We start from the raw sequence: 19,478 nt of genomic DNA on the forward strand, positions 1-19,478 counted from the left end.
AGGAGAATTCATTGAAATCGCTGCACGCTGAATAGGAAAAAAATGGTTGAAATAGAGTACGTTGAATAGGAAAAAAAGAGAAATCGTTGAAGGAGCTATACGTTGAATAAGAAAAAAAGAGAAATCGTTGTTGAAATCGCTCTACGCTGAATACGAAAAAAGAGAAATCGTTGACATCGCTGTACGCAGAATACGGAAAAAAGAGAAATCGCTGTACGCTGTATACGAAAAAAATCGTTGAAATGTGTTACGCTGAATATGAAAAAAAGTCGTTGAAATCACTATGCAGAATACGAAAAAAAGAGAAATCGTTGAAATCGCTGTAGGCTGAATACGAAAAAAAGATAAATCGTTTTAATCGCTGTGCTTTGAATACGAAAAAAAGAAATGGTTGAAATGGCTATCCACTGAATATGAAAGAAAATCGTTGAAATATCTGTAGGCTGAATACGAAAAAAATCATTGAAATCGCTGTACACTGAAAAAAAACCGTTAAATTCGCTGTACGCCGAAAACAAAAAAAAGAGAAATCATTGAAATCGTTGTACGTTGAATACGAAAAAGAGAGAAATCGTTGAAATCGCTATACGCTGTATACGAAAAAAAATAGACATCGTTGAAATCGCTGAATTGAAAGAGGACGATTTAAGTGATAGGTATGGACATTTAAGCAGAATGGATGAGACATGTACTCCTAAGATGTTATATGAATGGAAGATGGAGGGAAGAAGAAGACAACGATCACAGACTTACTGGAAACAGAATATGCAGCAACCTATGAGGAATATTGAGATCACAGAGGATGATGCTATAGATAGAGATCGATGGCGGCAGTTAATAAAAGGAAAAAAAGAGTGAAGCTTGTGTGGCTGTAATGTCATACAGTTCTGGCAGGAGAAGAACCTCTGTAGTGAGGAATATTCTCAATGCTTGCTCTCTCGCTCGTTCGTTGGTTCCTTGGTTCGTTTGTTCGTCTGTTTTATTTACTTATTTCTTTACTTATTTACTTACTTATTTATTTATTTATTTATATTTATGTGCTGGTCAACACCCGTTAGCCAATTAAAATACAGTATATAGGTAATAATAATAATAATAATAATAATAATAATAATAATAATAGACTAATATTGAAATTATCAAAAAACGAGAGGTTTTCAAACCAGAACACTCAAACTACAACTGTGGAACATACGAGAATATTTTCGAAGATCATAAAATTCAGTACTTATATCGAGAAATAATGCAGTTAAATTTACAAACAACCGCATCACCAAAGGGATGCCATTAAATGTTGCTGCACAAACAGTATAGGCTTTCCAATTCTGTTAGGCCAGTGGTCGTCAGCACTCGCTGAAATGGGTAGAGTGAATTGCACGCTAGGGCAGTGTCTGTCCGCGGGTAAGTGACGCTAGCCCGAGAGTGCAGTGTACTAGGGTTATAGGTTGACGCGTTAAAGTAATTTAATCAAGTAATTGTCTTGGAAGAGGGCAATTCAATGCAGATATTGCAAATCTCATATTATGTGGGGTTGGAGCAGTGCCAATCCGATATTGTAAGAAAGTAATGCAATCTGACATAACTGGGTTACAAAATCATATTAACAATGTGTGAAAGAACAACCTTCCTGATTCGTTTCCTTTATATCGTCGGTTTAGAAGCAAAACACATTAAGTCAAAAATATAACTTCTGAGAAAAAGGCGTATATAATGTGCACAATGCAGTCTATGTGTATAAACTTAGAATTGAACAATCATATACACATAAAGAGAACAACTTACTAAAAATAATACTTTGAGGATTCAGTTTTTCCAAGAACATACAAATGCCGTTTCTCAAAATTAATTAAGCATTGCGTGAAGATTATTTTCATCAATGGAGCAAATTGAAAAGTAAAGGTTTGGGAGTTGTTTTCTATTCTCACTGGAAGAAAGGTAATTCGTGGATCTCAACCAAAAAGGGTCTTTCGAGCAGTCAGTGGACGCAAGCCATTAAGATGAACTGTAATACAATAACTGTACCTACTCTCCCTGGTAGAACTCTTGACTCAACCCATTGCAGAAGATGCGACGAGCAAGAAACGCTTCCTCACGTCTTGGGTTTCTGCCATCATGGAGAATTGCTCCGAATCAACAGACATAATACGGTTCGTTCTCTCATCGCAGCTTCAATCCGTCAGAATGCTTCCTATGAGGTTTATGAGGAGGTTGGTTGCGTTTCTTCTGATGGCTCTACTAGACGGGCTGATATCATCATAATTGATCGGCAGAAGGATAAGGGTGTCATTCTGGATCCCACAATCCGTTTTGAGATGCATGAGCAACAGTCACTAGAGGTGTGTCGTGAAAAACAAGTCATATATGAGCCTTGTCAGCATTTTGGAGCACAATACCACATCACACATTGGACAGTTTTTGGGCTCATGTTCGGTGCCCGTGGCACGATCCCACGTGAAACTTTAAATCAACTTAAACAATATAAAATTTCTGAAGCAACGATTGATGCCATAGGATCTCACGTGTTAAAATCATCCTTAGCTATAATTAGTAATCGTTTGTACCCAACAACATTTTTATTGTAAATGATTTCCTACGTTTTCTTATCTTAATGTTTTTTCTTTTTCTTTCCAAGTGTCACAAAATTGTTTTGTTTACTTATTATTCTTTATGAATTGATTAGTAGGCCAATCTATCGAACCCTTATTTAGGGCGGCTTTTGTTCCTACAAATTATCTATCTTTTTACTTAAATTGTTTTGCTTGTAAACCGACATTATCAAAGATTTATCCTAAATTACCCTATATTAAAAGAAATACATGAATATTAAAACAAGATAAATATTTCATCTTAGTTTCACACTTATCGGCATTTGCATGATGTCAAATTACAAAATACTTTCAATGAATTGAGGCAACATAGCCTTATTGATCCTAAATCTTTAGGTTTAAACCCTGATATAAGTGTTTTAGATTATTGGAAAATGTTTTTTGTTCTCTGAAAAATGCTGCAGACCATCTGAAGACTATTTTCTGTCTGCCATCGTCAGGTGAAGAATACAATGCGTGCAGTTCTGTGTTGTGTAACTTTCTCCATTTTCCTATAACTTCATTCCTTTTTTGCCCCAAATATTTTCCTAAGAACCTTGTTCTCAAACACCCTTAATCTCTATTCCTCTCTCAAAGTGAGAGTCCAAGTTTCACAACCATACAGAACAACCGGCAATATAACTTTTATAAATTCTAACTTTCTGATTTTTTGACAGCAGACTAGATGACAAAAGCTTTTCAACCGAATAATAACAGGCATTTCCCATATTTATTCAGCGTTTAATTTCCTACCGAGTATCATTTATATTTGTTAATGTTGCTCCAAGATATTTGAATTTTTCCACCTCCAATTTTTATATATCCATTTCGTACATAATCATATACTTTTTTTTTCTGGAGTTACTTCCAAACCTATCTCTTTACTTTCTCAAGTAAAATTTCCGTGTTTTCCCTAATAGTTTCTGGATTTTATCCTAACATATTCACGTCATCTGCATAGACAAGAAACTGATGTATTCCGTTCAATTCCAAACCCTCTCTGTTATCCTGAGCTTTTCTAATGGCATATTCTAGAGCGAAGTTAAAAAGTAAAGGTGACAGTGCTTTAGCCCGCAGTGAATTGGAAAAGCATTGGACAGAAGCTGGCCTATACGGACTCTGCCGTAAGTTTCACTGAGGCACATTTTAATTAATCGAACTAGTTTCTTGGGAATACCAAATTCAATAAGAATATCATATAAAACTTCTCTCTTAACCGAGTCATATTTAATATTAATTTAATATTATTAAAATAAATGAAAATTAATGTCTATGGGCCATATTCATAGACATTCTTAGCGCGGACTTCCGGTGTATGATCAGCGAACTAACGTTTTTCGTATTCATAAACCAGTGTTAGCGATATGATATGATATGATATGAATCCTGTACAAGTAACCAGTCGACAGCCGGGGCTAGTTTAGCACGTTCGTAGCGCGGGCTAGCGAAATTTCTATGCATAGCAACCTTAGTAACTAATGAATAAAACTTGATGAAATTTGGTACTGTTATTTAAATGTATAGACACAACAAACCCGCCGAATTTGAAATAAATTAATCAAAAACATTAAAACCATCAAAACTCAGTCCCAGTGTCCCTCAAACCTCCGTATTACTGCAGAACCTCTGAACAAAAACTCCAGTTTTATTTTGACTGCATGAAATCATGTAAAATAGCGCAAGATTTTAATGTTGAGGCTGATAAATAGAAAACAGATTTTTGAATAGATATGTGTCATCCTAATATCGCATTGGCGCACAATTACACAGCACCCCCCCCTCCCAAATAATCGATTCGTGGTGCAAGCAGCTGCAGTGCCGTGATAACTCGAGACTGCAGCACTGCAGCGGAATAAAGCCAGTCCTGTGCAGTCGTCGACCCTTCGCCACGTTGCGAAGTTGTAAGAAATGTCGACACAAATGTATTTTCCACCCGAGAGTGCACGTCATTGCACTACATCAATGTAAAACAGCATTACACGGGTTTAAATGTAAACTAGTGGCTTGTGCAGCAAATGCTGCTGCAAACTAAGTTCGTGAGACGTTCAAATAAAATTTTTTCAGATTTATTTTCAGTGAAGAATACTTGACATTTTGAAAGTTATTTGCTTCCATAATAGTGAAACATTCTCCCTCTGAATGTTTCTTTTTATACCAAATACTTTTTCTTGGACTTATCCGTCTCCAGTTCTTGAGTAACAATGTCAGGACGATCAGCGAGTTTTTCATGTGGGAGTAATGAAGTAGCTGTTTCAGGTCATTGCGGATTGTAGGTGAAACTTAAGAAAATGTAAGGTTTGTCATGCTTTGAACAAAAGACTTAGCATCTTGGTATAGCTGCTGCATGTTTCGTGAACTACCCTGAAATGTAGAGGGCAGAATCACTTTTTCCCACTAAGAGATCTTGCTGAGGTGATCAAGAGAATATAAAATCTTGTAGGCCTCTTATTTTACCAGTAAGTAATACCTTTTGGTCTTTTCTTAGGAATTGTAATTTTTGCGCTTCCTCCAGACAATACTGATCTACCAAATACTGCTGGATTAATTTGTGTAACAATGAATGTTATCCCGTATATTTTCTGTAATATAGGCTGTTGTGAGGAATCTATTGCTGAGATGCGGAAAATGAGGCGAATGATATGTCAGAGTTGTAGAATCTTATATTCGCCCTAAATAAAATTGTCCATCGTAAATCGTTAGCAGTGTCAGTGTTTCAGTCGTTGTTGGTTGCGGGATATAAACTTACTCATCACGGTAGCAAGAAGTGAAATGGCATTCTATTTTCCCTACAACAAAATATGCTTGGCAGCGATCACAAATCTAATCTATTAAACCAAAGAAATATTAAATTATTTTTATGCAGTTTAAAGATGCAGCTAAAATAGGAAGCATGACTCAGTTACTACCAAGGAAAATTAGAGAATCAGAATCATAATTATACATATCTATACCACACAGCCATTGAATACTGTATATGAAAAAACCCACACTACTTGATTAATAACTATAAAAGTATTTCATTTTTAATAACAATATAGTTACCTTACATAAGTTTTATAGTTTTCAGTAACATATATAGCCGTTACTCTTTAAATTATAAAAATGAAGATCTAATATAAAATATTCTCCCTGCGTCTACTTACTTAAAGCCCCAAAAGGATTCACTTTCATATTATCAGTATATCATTATGTGTTGCATTAACTATAATAATATTTCATTTTAATGGTAATAATGTCATAAAACATTCTTAAGTTTTGTAGTTCTTAATATCCAATACATAGCTGTACTCAGAAAACTACACACCAGAGAATCAGACCTGTAAATTATTTTTTTATAGGTTATCAAAAAATTACACAAATGAAGATAGACATATTGAATTACGATGTGAAATAATCTGAGCCATCTGAACTCTATGTCAGCAATCCTGTAGGTCATGGCCTCCGTGTAATAGTCTATTGTTTGTTGTAGTGTGTGTTTTGTTTTATTCTGATATGCAATTAATTAGTTCTCAAAACTGACGAAAGACGGATTTTGGAAAATAGGAAAATGATGTAGGAAAATTGAAATTTCACTGAAAACTACTATTTTTCTGAAAAACTTTGGGTTCCAAGCTTCAAAATGAGGGGTCATTTATTAAAATCCTTTCAGCCGTTTTCCCGTAATTTCCATTACCAGTTCAAATTATATATACAGATATATCAGCTCCCTGTGCCTGATTGTTATACTACAATTGAAATTTTCTTCCTACATTCAATTTACCTTCCCAGTCACCATCCTGTAATTCTCTCGCTTCCATTACGCCAATAAACACTCTTTAATCAAAGCTTGATTAACTTTGTGGTTCCGATAGCTTAAATAATTTTACTTACAAGTTTTTATTTCCTTCATAACTTATGCTTAATACAAATTTATATTTGAACTAACGTTTTCACTGATGTGATTATTATTAGGTCCTAACAGAGACGTACGCAAAGAGTGGAGGGGGTTCGAACCCCCTTTAAACTAAAAAAGACATATTTAGATCTGAGTATTTTTAATCCATAATCGTATTCTTTCTAATTTTTCACGTCAGAGTAACAAAAACTACATCGACATAAGGTATAGTCCTCCTACCCCTCCTTCAATATAATCCCTGTGCTTGATGCTTCGCCACATTTGAATTATAACAATGCTATATTTATTATACCGCCTAGTACCGACCTTGTAATAAAATGAATCTGACACAATATGAAATTTAACTCGTTGAACATACTGAAAAGTTTGTTTTGACAGTTCTGCAGTGCAGACGTTAAATATTGTGCATTGTCGATTTTAAAATCATTTTCAGAGCGGTATTCATCCGTTCCTTAGTTATTATGAAAAGTTCGTTTAACATTTTGTGCATTTGACAGTTCATATCTTTAATACAGTATAAACTTCTTATGTAAGTATAATAATGACACAAGTATTTTTATTATACAAAATTAAACAGAAGTTAAAATTTGTTAACAATTGACTATGAAAAAATCACGTTACAGAGATTTTATAAAGATATTCATGAATATGTTCTATTAGAATAGTACAGTATTAATAAATAATACCAACATAATATTAATAATAATAATAATAATAATAATAATAACAATAATAATAACAACAAAGCACAAAATTTAGAATACCGATGAAGAAAAATAAAAAAGGTAAACTTTCAAATTCTAAATGAGGCAGTACAGTAAGTGAACAGCTTCAAATACTTGGAGTGTAGGCTACTATAAGTAGTAACATGAACTGCTGCCATGAGGTCAAAAGAAGGATAATAATGGCTCATGAAGCTTTTAATAGAAAAAGGAGCATCTTCTGCGGATCCCTGGAAAAATAACTAAGGAACAGACTAGTGAAGTGCTTTACATGGAGATGGCATTGTACGAGGCAGAAACATGGACATTACGACGAAGTGAAGAGAAGTGAATAGAACCATTTCAAATGTGGATATGGAGAAGAATGGAGTGTGTGAAATGGACAAACAGTATAAGAAATGAAGTTATATTGGAAAGAGTGGGTGAAGAAAGAATGATACTGAAACTGATCAGGAAGAAAAAAAGGAATTGGTTGGGTCACTGGCTGAGAACAAACTGTCTGCTAAAGGATGTACTGGAAGGAATAGTGAACGGGAGAAGAGTTCGGGGCAGAAGAAGATATCGGATGATAGACGACATTAAGATATGTGGATCATATGTGGAGACTAAGAGTAAGGCAGAAAATAGGAACGATTGGAGAAAGCTGGGTTTGCAGTGAAAGATCTGCCCTTGGACAGAACAATGAATGAATGAGTCATAGTTTGATGGCATTGTGGTTCTGATAACTTAAATAATCTTACTTACAAGTTTTTATTTCCGTGAATAACTCCTGTTTAATACAATTTTATATCATTTGAACTAACGTCTTCACTTATGTCGGGCATCATCAGGTCCTAACACGGCCGTACGTAAGAGCGGGTTACGGGATTTTACCCCCCCCCTTTGAACTTAAAAAATGGCATATTTAGATTTGAGTATTATTTGTATCCATAATCGTTTTCATTTGTCTAATTTTTCACTGCCAGAGTAACAAAATCTACATCGACATAAGACATAGCCCTCCTAACCCTTGTTCAATATAATCCCTGTGTTTGATGCCGCGGCACATACGAATTATAATCATGCTATCTTTATTACAAAGAGACCTACAGCCTAATAAAATAAAGCCAACACAATATGAAATCTAACTTCTTGTGAAACATATTGAAAAGCTTGTTTTGTCAGTTTTACAGTGCAGATGTTAAATATTGTGCATTGCCGATTTTAAATTAATCTTAAGAGTGGTATTCACCCGTTCGTTAGTTAGAGTTCTGACTTTATTGTGAAATGTTCGTTTAACGTTATGTGCATTTGATAGTTCATATCTTTAATTTAAACTTTTTATGTAAGTGTAATAATAACACAAGTATTTTTTATTATACAAAATTAAACAGAAGTTGAAATTTGTTAAAAATTGGATAAATGTGAAAAAATTACGATTCAAAGATTTTATAAGGATATTCAAGAATATGTTCTATTAAAACAGTACAATATTAATAAACAAATACCTTACTTACTTATAGCTTTTAAAGAACCCGGAGGTTCATTGTCGCCTTCGCATAAGCCCGCCATCGATCCCTATCCTGAGCAAGATTAATCCAGTCTCTACCATCATATCCCACCTCCCTCAAATTCATCCCATCTACGTCTCGGCCTCCCCAAAGGTCTTATTCCTTCCGGTTTACCAACTAACACACTATATGCATTTCTGGATTCAGCCATAAGTGCTACATAATAAAAATAAATAATACTGTAACATAATAATAATAATAATAATAATAATAATAATAATAATAAATACATAACATTTAAAATAACGATAATGTAAATTATAAACAATTTTCATAATGACCATTATAAACATCTGTTGGTGACAAATCGTTGCCTTGGAATAAAATAGTCACAACTCAAAAATCACCATTTTTTTATTTTCCCATAATTTTAATTTTATGTGGAAAACCGTCACAAATTAAATTCTTTTACTTTCTGAAAAAAATAAAATAATTACACTCTAATAAAATGAAAGCTTCGCCTTTAATTCACCTAAAATGATCTCCCAATTACTGGGGAAAGACCGTCATATTACGAGTAGAAAAGGGTCTAATAAAAGAGATTTATTATTATCATAATACTCAGAGATTAAAGTCTAATGTAGCACATAGTATCTTCATTTTCCACATAAAACAGTTTATGTAACGCCTAATTTTTTTAATGTTTCTCCTGAAAAGAATTTTAATAATTTGTTACTAGATGTGATTTTAGTCAGTTTGTAAAATATTTTTGGTCCAGGGAAAATATACATCTTTTTATGACTATACAACAATGGCTGACTTAATGGCTTATGCAACGAGAACCGGGTACTAGGAAACTTCCGAAATTAGTAATAAGTATACATATTTTTACTTCAATTTCAATCTCATATCCCAAAGAAAACACCACACCATCAGTTCATTATTAAGCTTGCATATTCTGCCCTCCCAAGCCAAAAGGGCGTATCTCAATGATTTTCTGAAAATCAGTTTTTGAAATAATTGGATAGTTCAGATGCTAATATATCTATTGCCTAAAGGAAATGGCCGTTTCTCAATAAATTGTGCTTTTAAGATGTGATTTAATGAAAGCCGTATCTCAAAATTAATATGAATTCCTAAGCGAATTTGGCGGAAGTTCATTTTTCTAAGCAAAAAGGCCGTTTCTCAGGCATACGTTCTTTTCGCTTAGTATTTCCTATTCGCCATTCTAGTCAAATTAGACGTAACTGCATTAGTAACAAATCCTTCAGCATGTAATCGCCACTACCCGAATACTCATTTCTCATAGTTTAAACATAGTTCTTATAATTAATTCATTGTTGATCATGAAAATTAATATGAAAGGTGTGTTCCGATTAATTTTTCTAGCTTATTATTGAAAACATGTCAATTTTCATTTTCCTGTTTGTTGTTATGTAGCCAAAACACAGAATATTGATTCTACTCAACCTTATTTTAGAAACACCATTATAATCACCATGTAAGTAAAATAATTTATATTTTTATCACTATTGGACTGATAGTTCATATGCACATATGTTTTAGAGACAACGAAATGGACAATGAAATTATTCGTAGACACATAAATTCATTTAATCCTACCATATCACATTAGTACATTACCGGAGGGAACATGCATCTAATCGTCTTTATTTACCAAGTGATATAACGCTGACTGCCATGCACCATGATTTTTTTACTCAGAATGTTAATTAAAAATGTTCATATGAAAAGTACAGAACGGTAGCCAGTGAAATGGACATATCTTTTGATAAACTGTGAAATCTTCAATGCTACACAAAGGAAAATTTGGACACTAATTTTTAAACTTGTAAAATGTGGAAAACATATTGAGAGAGCATCAAAATCTCGGGCCAAATATAGAGAAGATGCTGAAAAAATTGAAGAGGTTAACAAAATAATTTATTATGCAGATCTTCAAAGAGCTATCTTGTTGCCAAGACTAGACACATTTAAGGTAGCTATATTCACAAGTGTTTGACTGTCTACATGAGAGCTTCGTTCCTGTTGGGGGTGGGGAACAAAACAAAAAATGTGCAAGCCGTTTGCAGCTGTCCGGCACGAGGCTCTCTTTAAAAGGAGCAAAGAAGAAATAGTAAGCACTTTCTACAACTTTTTCAAGTACAAGAGAGATTGTTCAAAATTACTCTATGGTTGGACAACTGCACGGTCCAGAACAAAAATTGGACATTCTTTTCATTTTTGATTTACATTGTTAATTCAAATGAAGTAAGTACTAATGAAATTGTGATAAGTTATTTTGAACCAGGCCATTCGTTAATGGCTTCTGATCCTTTCATCACAAAGTAGAACAGTCAGTGAAAAGACGTGGATATAAAGTATATGATTTTGCAGACTTTGTAGATGCAGTAAAATCGGCATCTTACCAGACTGAGATACTGCCAGTGGAGCTTCAGTATTTTTTCATTTGGTCTGGCTACTCATCACAATATAAATTTAACCTGATTAGTTTATTGATTACTTTTGTAAGGCTAAAGATACAATCAATATAAATCCCAACTTATCATGTCACACTCAGTCTCTTTCTTTGGAATATCATTTTTTTTATGAATGATGTATTTCATCCACTTAATACAGTATAATATTATACTACTATGCAATTTAAGTGAATATTCCTTCTTAACTCTCTATTATGTTATTAAGATTTAAAACACAAGTACAATATTAAGAAATCAGTGTTAGTACTTCTGTTTTACAGACAATATAGATAACATTAAACAGAAAGAAGCCATATAAAAATAACGACATAAAATTTCACGTTTTGTTTGAAGTTTGTGCACTACTGTTTTCTTAATCCAACAGGTTGCTTATTCATATACACAACCCTTCCTCTTTCCATACTTAGCGCTTGCTGCCCGCGCACGACATCAAGGTCAGAAAAATGCGCTCGCTTTGACATCACTGGGCTATGCTTTACAGAATTGCCCAGTGTTATTCATATTGTAAATTTGTGTACGTCACACTGTTTAACATGAATATTGGAATAAGCTTACTCCCGTCTTTCTGTATTTCGACGGCTTAGTGTCAAAGGACACTAAGTCCAAAAATCGACTTTTTGAGTTATTTATAGTATCATATTGTACAAAGTAGCCCTTATATAGTGTGAAAGTAATATGTCTCTACAAATAATAGTTTTATTTATTTTTTTTTTTGGAGATAGTGTTGTGTTAATTTAGACAGATGCTGAGTGTCAAACAACACTATCTAGACTTAGTTTTCTTTGACAGTAACAAAATATAGACTAGAAGAACACTAAGTCGAGATAGTGTTCTTTGTCACTAAATTATTTAGCATTTCTAAGATTTTATTGTTGACACTGCCTCAGAATATACAACGAAGAATGTAATACAGTCACCATACTGTTCATTGTTAGAGAATTTATAATTTTTTAATTAATAGAACAAGAATTCTTAAATCAATCCAGTTTGTAAGAGACGCAGCACAGGATTGCTCTGATAATTTGATACTTTTTTATTAGAGCTAAGAAATACTCAGATCGAATATTAGGGGCAGGTTAATGGTGAAGTTGGCTTTAGCGACATATAAAATTTCGCAAGGAATGAGTGATGAAGCTAATAAGAGCATAGCTGTTAGTAGTCCATGTCCAACGCTGGATAACAGGAAAGCCCACAAGTCCTTAAATAGTGGAAAGAAATTGCTGGTAAAAAAAGTTCTAGACAAAGATTGTACAAAATGTCTTCTTAAATGCAACCTCTCATTTAGTGCTAAAGACAAACATGAAATTCATAAACAATATTGGAATATTGAGAATAACGATTTGAAGCGGCAATTTTTTTATGGGCCTTACAGAAGTGAAGGAAATCCAAATCCAAAAAGGATGAATCTAGAAGGCGAAACACCAGTTCTTGCCTGGTGAAAAATAAAGAAAACATATGGATATGCAAGGGTTTTTTTTCTCGCCATCTTTGACATATCCAACACAATAATAGAATATATTTTGAAAAAAGTGACAATAACATAGTGAAAACTGATCGAAGAGGAAAGCATGAACACGGAGTAAAGAAATCTGAAAATACTCGTGAATGTATAGTGAACCACACTGCATCATTTTCAAGAGTACTGTCCAACAAGAGTACAAGAAACGAACTGCAAGAGAATATCTGTCTTGTGATTTAAATTTACAAAAATATGTATGAATTGTATAAAGAAAAATTCAGATTTTGAACCGATTTCTATATCTGGACTGTATACCTTAATCAAGGTAGCAGGGCTGATGAATCGGTATTAAATTATAAAACATAGGCAGCCCAATAAGTCTAAGGTTGCAGTGCGTCCGGAGCAATGACGGGCCTAAATGTTGGGGGGGGGGGACACAGGAATGCTAATGTTAAAGCAGAAAAACCTTTCATATTATCGTCATATTTTCAAAAATAATTTTAATATACCTTTTCATAATTCCAGAAAGGATCAATGAAAGTAAGAAGATAGAGACGGAGGAAGTTCATCAGTCCCACATTGAAAGAAGGAAGCAGCTCGTCAAGTAAAAAAAAAATTACAAAATTTAGAGCATCAGTAAATGATCTTTACTTTTTTAAATTTGATTTGAACCTGTGCGCAATGGTCCAGATGTTAAAATGGAATGAGTGTTTTATAAACGTGGATTACCTGTACATAATTTGACCAAGTATGGATGTAGCCAACAGAACAGCAGGAAATTTTTTATGGAACGAGAAAATTGCAGAAAGGGGAGCTGCAGAGGTACCATCATGTCTTTGCTCAAATGAAAAAACTGCATAATGGTAAAAGGTTCTGCTTCATGTCTGATACCTGTGGAGGACTGTGCTTATATCAACCATGCTCCTCTACACTGTGAATGTTTTGGACGTATCTCAAATTGAACTTTATTTTTAACTAAGAAATTCACAAATGGACACAGTCCGCACGCACATTGAAAAAAAAAAAACAGCAAAATATACAGAAATATTTGATCCATCAGAGTGGTATACTATAGTTAGAGCTGTATCAAAAATAGAAGTGGAACAGAGTAATGTAATGATGTAAGAGAAATTCAGAAGACATTAATAAAGAACAAGAAAGTTGACACTAATGGAAACATTGTAGATGGCTGGATATAGTGTGGTTCCATTATCGGAAAAGTGACAGTGAACACGTATTTTTTTTAAATACAATTATGATGAAGAATTCCATAAATTCAAGGTACAGAGGAAGATTACACGTGGATTTAGGCTGGATAATCTTCAACTTAAACCAAAGGATCATGGTGCACTGAAAATATACAAGATTAGAAAATGAATAATGTATTGCAACTGTGTAAACAGAACATTATACCAGGAAATTACCATTTCCTTTACAACAGTTTAAAAATGAACAGGAAATCGTAGAAGAAGATACTCAAAATGAAGAGCAATAAGTGATTATAAAATCAAGAAGAAATTTTAAATTTTTATATGAGAGGTATGGATATTGATACTATTCAAAACAAATACTGAATAAAATCAAATATAATCCTATTCAGATTATAATTTTATTCAATGTCATTTAGGGTATAAATTCTGAGTTAAGTGTGTATTTTCGTTTTATTACGTGCAGACAGACTTTTAAATCAACTGAATTTGTAGGCTTTGCTATTTTTAAAAATAAATTGATAATTAGTTAAATAACTTTTTCATCGAAACTCCTCATCAGCTGTGGTAAATTAAAGTAGTGTAACATTAGCAACTATTTAAAAACACTGTTGTTCTAAAATGCAATGTAAATTGAAGATAACTTTTACTCTTTTATTATTTTATAAATGCACTGTTAAAATTATTATTTCAGATAATAGTATAAATTAATCTAATAATGATAACATTATGCTTTTATGCTTTATAAATAATATTAACTGGCACTGTTATAATAATGCAGATATGTTTTGAGTTTAGATAATATTCCTTTATGAAGAAGAAGAAATATGATAATTGCAGCTCTCCACAATAAGTTAAATTTATTAATTTGCATTGTCAAATAGATCTATAATTTTTTACTAGAGTGTTTGAATTCAATATTTTGGCATTTATTTTTAACACTATCTACTAAATTGAATGCTTCGTGTCAGTAACAAAGAACACTATCTCCAAAATATGTTAATTTTTAAGTCAATATTAAATATTTCTAGAAAATATGTATTCTATTGTCTTTAAGGTTATATCCTATATATATATGGTTTAAATTTTATCAACATATCTCTTAAATTAAAGCAGTAACATAAGAAAATATACACAATTGAACTGTTTTTTGCCTCTCCTGTAAAGTTGTGATTTTGGAGTTAGTGTTCTTTGACATTATTGTTGTACATACCAGGTCGAATTATGTTTCTAATTGTTTCAATACATACTATGAAAGGTATTAAAATTGGTGAAGTTCCTATGTTTTGTCATCAGAAGGAATTGCTAAATTACTATAATTTGGTTTAAGAGACCATTACTTGCTTTCAGTCCTCTGATGATTCGCGTAGAAAAAACATAGCTAAGCAGACCGAACAGGCGCTACTAAGAGCGAACAGCCCGTCTCAATAAAATCGTAATGAAACAGAAGCGCTACGCATTCTCATACGCACTGAGTACTTATTCTTCTCGAAATTATTTCATGGAGCGAGTCTTGATGGAAGTCCACTGGTAAGTAGGCAACAGTTTCGCACGACTGTCCACAAGTAGCATATTACAGGGGCACTTGTTTACTGCACATGCACAGTGTGTGGTAAGCGAAACTAGAACAATAAGGGAGCTCCATTTTTTTTTTCCGTATCTATACAGTACATACTCGTAGATCTGTGATTAATACTTTTGTACGCGGTCTGTAACAGTTGGTTTTGCCTAAATCCCAAAAGACACAAAACCTATACGAAAGAACATAGTGTTCTTTCTTCGTTAAAATTGCCCGTTCAAGATGTTATAAAAATGCAATCATTTAACTAGAACAATGGTGGGCATTCCTGCGGTCGCAGTGACGTCAGACCTCAGCGAAGCATCAAACTTATCCCCTACCTTCCCCTTCCCCACTCCATGAAAATACTGCGCGTGTACGTGGCGGATTATACTGGATTGCTGTACTTCAGAGCTCCATTAGTGGTACAATGTCTTTCGCAGAATCATATGAATCGAGAGGATATCACACTTACAAGAAAGGCGGTTCTTTCATTTCTCATGTTTAGGATTAGTTACAAGTATTCAGGATGCGAACTTAAATATGTACATTCTTAAAATAGATCACCTGTTATACGAGTTCAAAGAACACAGATTCAGTGATTTTCAAAGGATGGTGAAAGATTTCAATATTTTTGCCGCTCCTTTTCATGTTTAAATTGAAAATGTTATCCCAGAATTGCAGTTAGAGGTACTGGATTTGCAGAATGATGGCTTCTTGAAAGCAAAATGTGAAGGTCTACTGGGGGCTAAAATTTTTAAAAGATGTCCAGTACTACATATCCACTGCTTAGACAGTTTGCTTAAAAAATAATGAGTACCGTCATTTTCCATAACTGTGGTCCTGGAACATAACTATTGTCCACGATACAACCATTCAAATTTTGTACTCCATAACGTAGTACGTCGTTTGTCTATATTCTTGCTGTACTGTAGTTTGAATTCAAGTCACTGCAGCTATCTACGAACGGTCTATGTTGCTTCTGCAATGATCTTTGAATGGTTGTATCGTGGACCATAGTTGTGTTCCAGAACCATAGTTGTGGGAAATGACGGTATGTATTCATCAACCTACCAGTGCGAACAGCTGTTTTCTAAAATGAAATCCAGCCACAGATCCCGCTTAAGGGGAGTCTGTACTGCCATCCCATCAATGTAAAGCAGAGCAATAATAGATAAAGACCGTAATTTTAGCCTGTTACATACAATAATACTTGAAGAATAACCCCTAAAAATTTCAACTGTGTATCTTATGTAAGTCCTGAGACAAGTGTACCTAAATTAGATGAAATTTACATTGCTGGGATAGGCAGTACAGACTCCCCTTAAGCGATGCTCATCTTCTTGCGCAACTGAAGATAGCATACACAGATATAAATCCCAATTTCGAAGAAAATACTTTGAAAAATGATTAATTAAATATCAAGTGAATGGACTATTCTAATTACATGTGGTAGGTAGGAGTGTAGTGGCGCAACTGTCTGTAAATCCGTCACTGCACTGTAGAGTGCAACCCCTCCCACTGTATGTAGTTGCCATTTAAATCCTGTCTTGTGGGTTGCGTTCATTTTGCCCACCACTGAATTAGAATAATTCTCAAAACAAAAGCCTTATATTTCTGTAGGTAAATAATCTTAAACCCTGAGTTTCCTGCTAGTGCAGTGCGGACCAGAAATACTGCTGGAGTAATAGATCATGCTAATTAAGTTATGTGACCTAATAAAGAAGATGAAAGCCGCAAGGTCTTACCTTGTTGGCGAAACGATTAGTTCACTAGCATTACTTCCATTGGGTATCCCATTCCATTGTCTGGTATTCTGTTGTAACCAGATGTTCGACTGGGTTAGTTGCAGACTCCCACTCCATGGGCTGCATGTCATTCTTGGCGTCGATGCCTTCCAACTGCATGCGCTCCTGATGTTCCTAGAAAATTTCAGAAATGTGGAATAATGAATTTTACAGTTTTAATCGAGTATTAACTCCATATGTAGATGAAATTATTGGGGATCATCAGTGTGGTTTTAGGCGTAATAGATCAACTATTGACCAGATATTTTGTATTCGGCAGATAATAGAGAAAAAATGGGAGTATAAGGGTACAGTGCATCAGTTATTCATAGATTTCAAAAAGGCATATGACTCGGCTAAGAGAGAAGTTTTATATGATATTCTTATTGAATTTGGTATTCCCAAGAAATTAGTTCGATTAATTAAAATGTGTCTCAGTGAAACGTACAGCAGAGTTCGTATAGGTCAGTTTCTGTCAGATGCGTTTCCAAATCACTGTGGGCTAAGCAAGGAGATGCACTATCACCTTTACTTTTTAACTTTGCTCTAGTCTAGAGTATCCCATTAGGAAAGTCCAGGATAACAGAGAGGGTTTGAAATTGAATGGGTTACATCAGCTGCTTGTCTATGCGGATGACGTGAATATATTAGGAGAAAATTCACAAACGATTAGGGAAAACACGGGAATTTTACATGAAGCAAGTAAAGAGATAGGTTTGAAAGTAAATCCCGAAAAGACAAAGTATATGATTATGTCTCGTGACGAGAATATTATACGAAATGGAAATATAAAAACTGGAAATTTATCTTTTGAAGAGGTGGAGAAGTTCAAATATCTTGGAGCCACAGTAACAAATATAAATGATACTCGGGAGGAAATTAAACACAGAATAAATATGGGAAATGCCTGTTATTATTCGGTTGAGAAGCTTTTATCATCCAGTCTGCTGTCAAAAAAACTGAAAGTTAGAATTTATAAAACAGTTATATTACCGGTTGTTCTTTATGGTTGTGAAACTTGGACTCTCACTTTGACAGAGGAACATAGGTTAAGGGTGTTTGAGAATAAGGTGCTTAGGAAAATATTTGGGGCTAAGCGGGATGAAGTTACAGGAGAATGGAGAAAGTTACACAACACAGAACTGCACGCTTTGTATTCTTCACCTGACATAATTAGGAACATTAAATCCAGACGTTTGAGATGAGCAGAGCACGTAGCACGTATGGGCGAATTCAGAAATGCATATAGAGTGTTAGTTGGGAGGCCGGAGGGGAAAAAGACCTTTGGGAGGGCCGAGATGTAGATGGTAGAATAATATTAAAATGGATTTGAAGGAGGTAGGATATGATGATAGAGACTGGATTAATCTAGCACAGGATAGGGACCGATGGCGGGCTTATGTGAGGACGGCAATGAAACTGCGGGTTCCTTAAAAGCCATTTGTAAGTATTATTATTATTATTATTATTATTATTATTATTATTATTATTATATTTTTATAATTTTTTTCAATTTATTTGGGAAACAATCATGTTACAATAACGATTACAATTATTGCAGTCAGGAAACTACAAAAATAGGTGTTAAATACAAAAGACATAAAAATTCATTAAAAGAGCTATTACATCGTCGAACAAAAATGTACGTGTCAAATATTAAAAAAAAAACATATATATAAATTAAAGAATTTGTCTCTCGTATGAGCAAATGCTCATGGTCGGGAGATCAAAACCGCGCTGTAGATAAGCTGAAAGAAGAAGGCAAAATAAACAATTAATATAAGCAATAGGCTAAAGTAGCAGAAATTACAAAAACAAGAGTCGACAATTATGATATAAAGGGATCACAATTGAAAAAAATTTATAACCAATATTCACAAGGATATAAAACTAATACAGGAGTATCTTCTGCGGACCTCTGGAGAAAGAACTAAAGAAGACTCTAGTGAAGTGCTTTATGTGGAAAGTAGCATTGTATGGGGTAGAAACATGGACATTACGACGAAGTGAAGAGAAGCATTTTAAATGTGTATATGGAGAAGAATGCAACGTGTGAAATGGACAGACAGAATAAGGAACGAGGTTGTGTTGAAAAGAGTGGATGAAGAAAGAATGATACTGAAACTGATCAGAAAGAGGAAAAGGAATTGGCTGGGTCATTGGTTGAGAAGAAACTGCCTACTGAAGGATGTACTAGAAGGAATGGTAAACGGGAGAAGAGTTCAAGACAGAAGAAGATATCAGATGATAGACCACATTAAGATATATGGATC

The 19,478-nt window shown here is 34.0% G+C and overlaps 1 protein-coding gene and 1 long non-coding RNA gene across 7 annotated transcripts in view; one reads left to right on the forward strand and one right to left on the reverse strand.

The window, feature by feature from the left end:
- LOC138715437 (uncharacterized) overlaps nucleotides 1–19,478 on the forward strand; it is a 125,627-nt gene that overhangs the window by 32,584 nt on the left and 73,565 nt on the right. The gene's annotated exons all lie outside the window — the stretch shown is intronic.
- The window catches only part of LOC138715436 (CD2 antigen cytoplasmic tail-binding protein 2 homolog), a 100,310-nt gene continuing 97,821 nt past the window's right edge, over nucleotides 16,990–19,478 (reverse strand). The window contains exon 3 of the mRNA XM_069848340.1: nucleotides 16,990–17,340. Within this exon, the coding sequence (XP_069704441.1) occupies nucleotides 17,294–17,340 (47 nt within the window). The 3' untranslated portion in view covers nucleotides 16,990–17,293. The remainder of the gene's footprint in view (nucleotides 17,341–19,478) is intronic.

Source organism: Periplaneta americana, chromosome 15 (assembly GCF_040183065.1).
Source record: "Periplaneta americana isolate PAMFEO1 chromosome 15, P.americana_PAMFEO1_priV1, whole genome shotgun sequence".
NCBI classification, from domain to species: Eukaryota; Metazoa; Arthropoda; class Insecta; order Blattodea; family Blattidae; genus Periplaneta; species Periplaneta americana.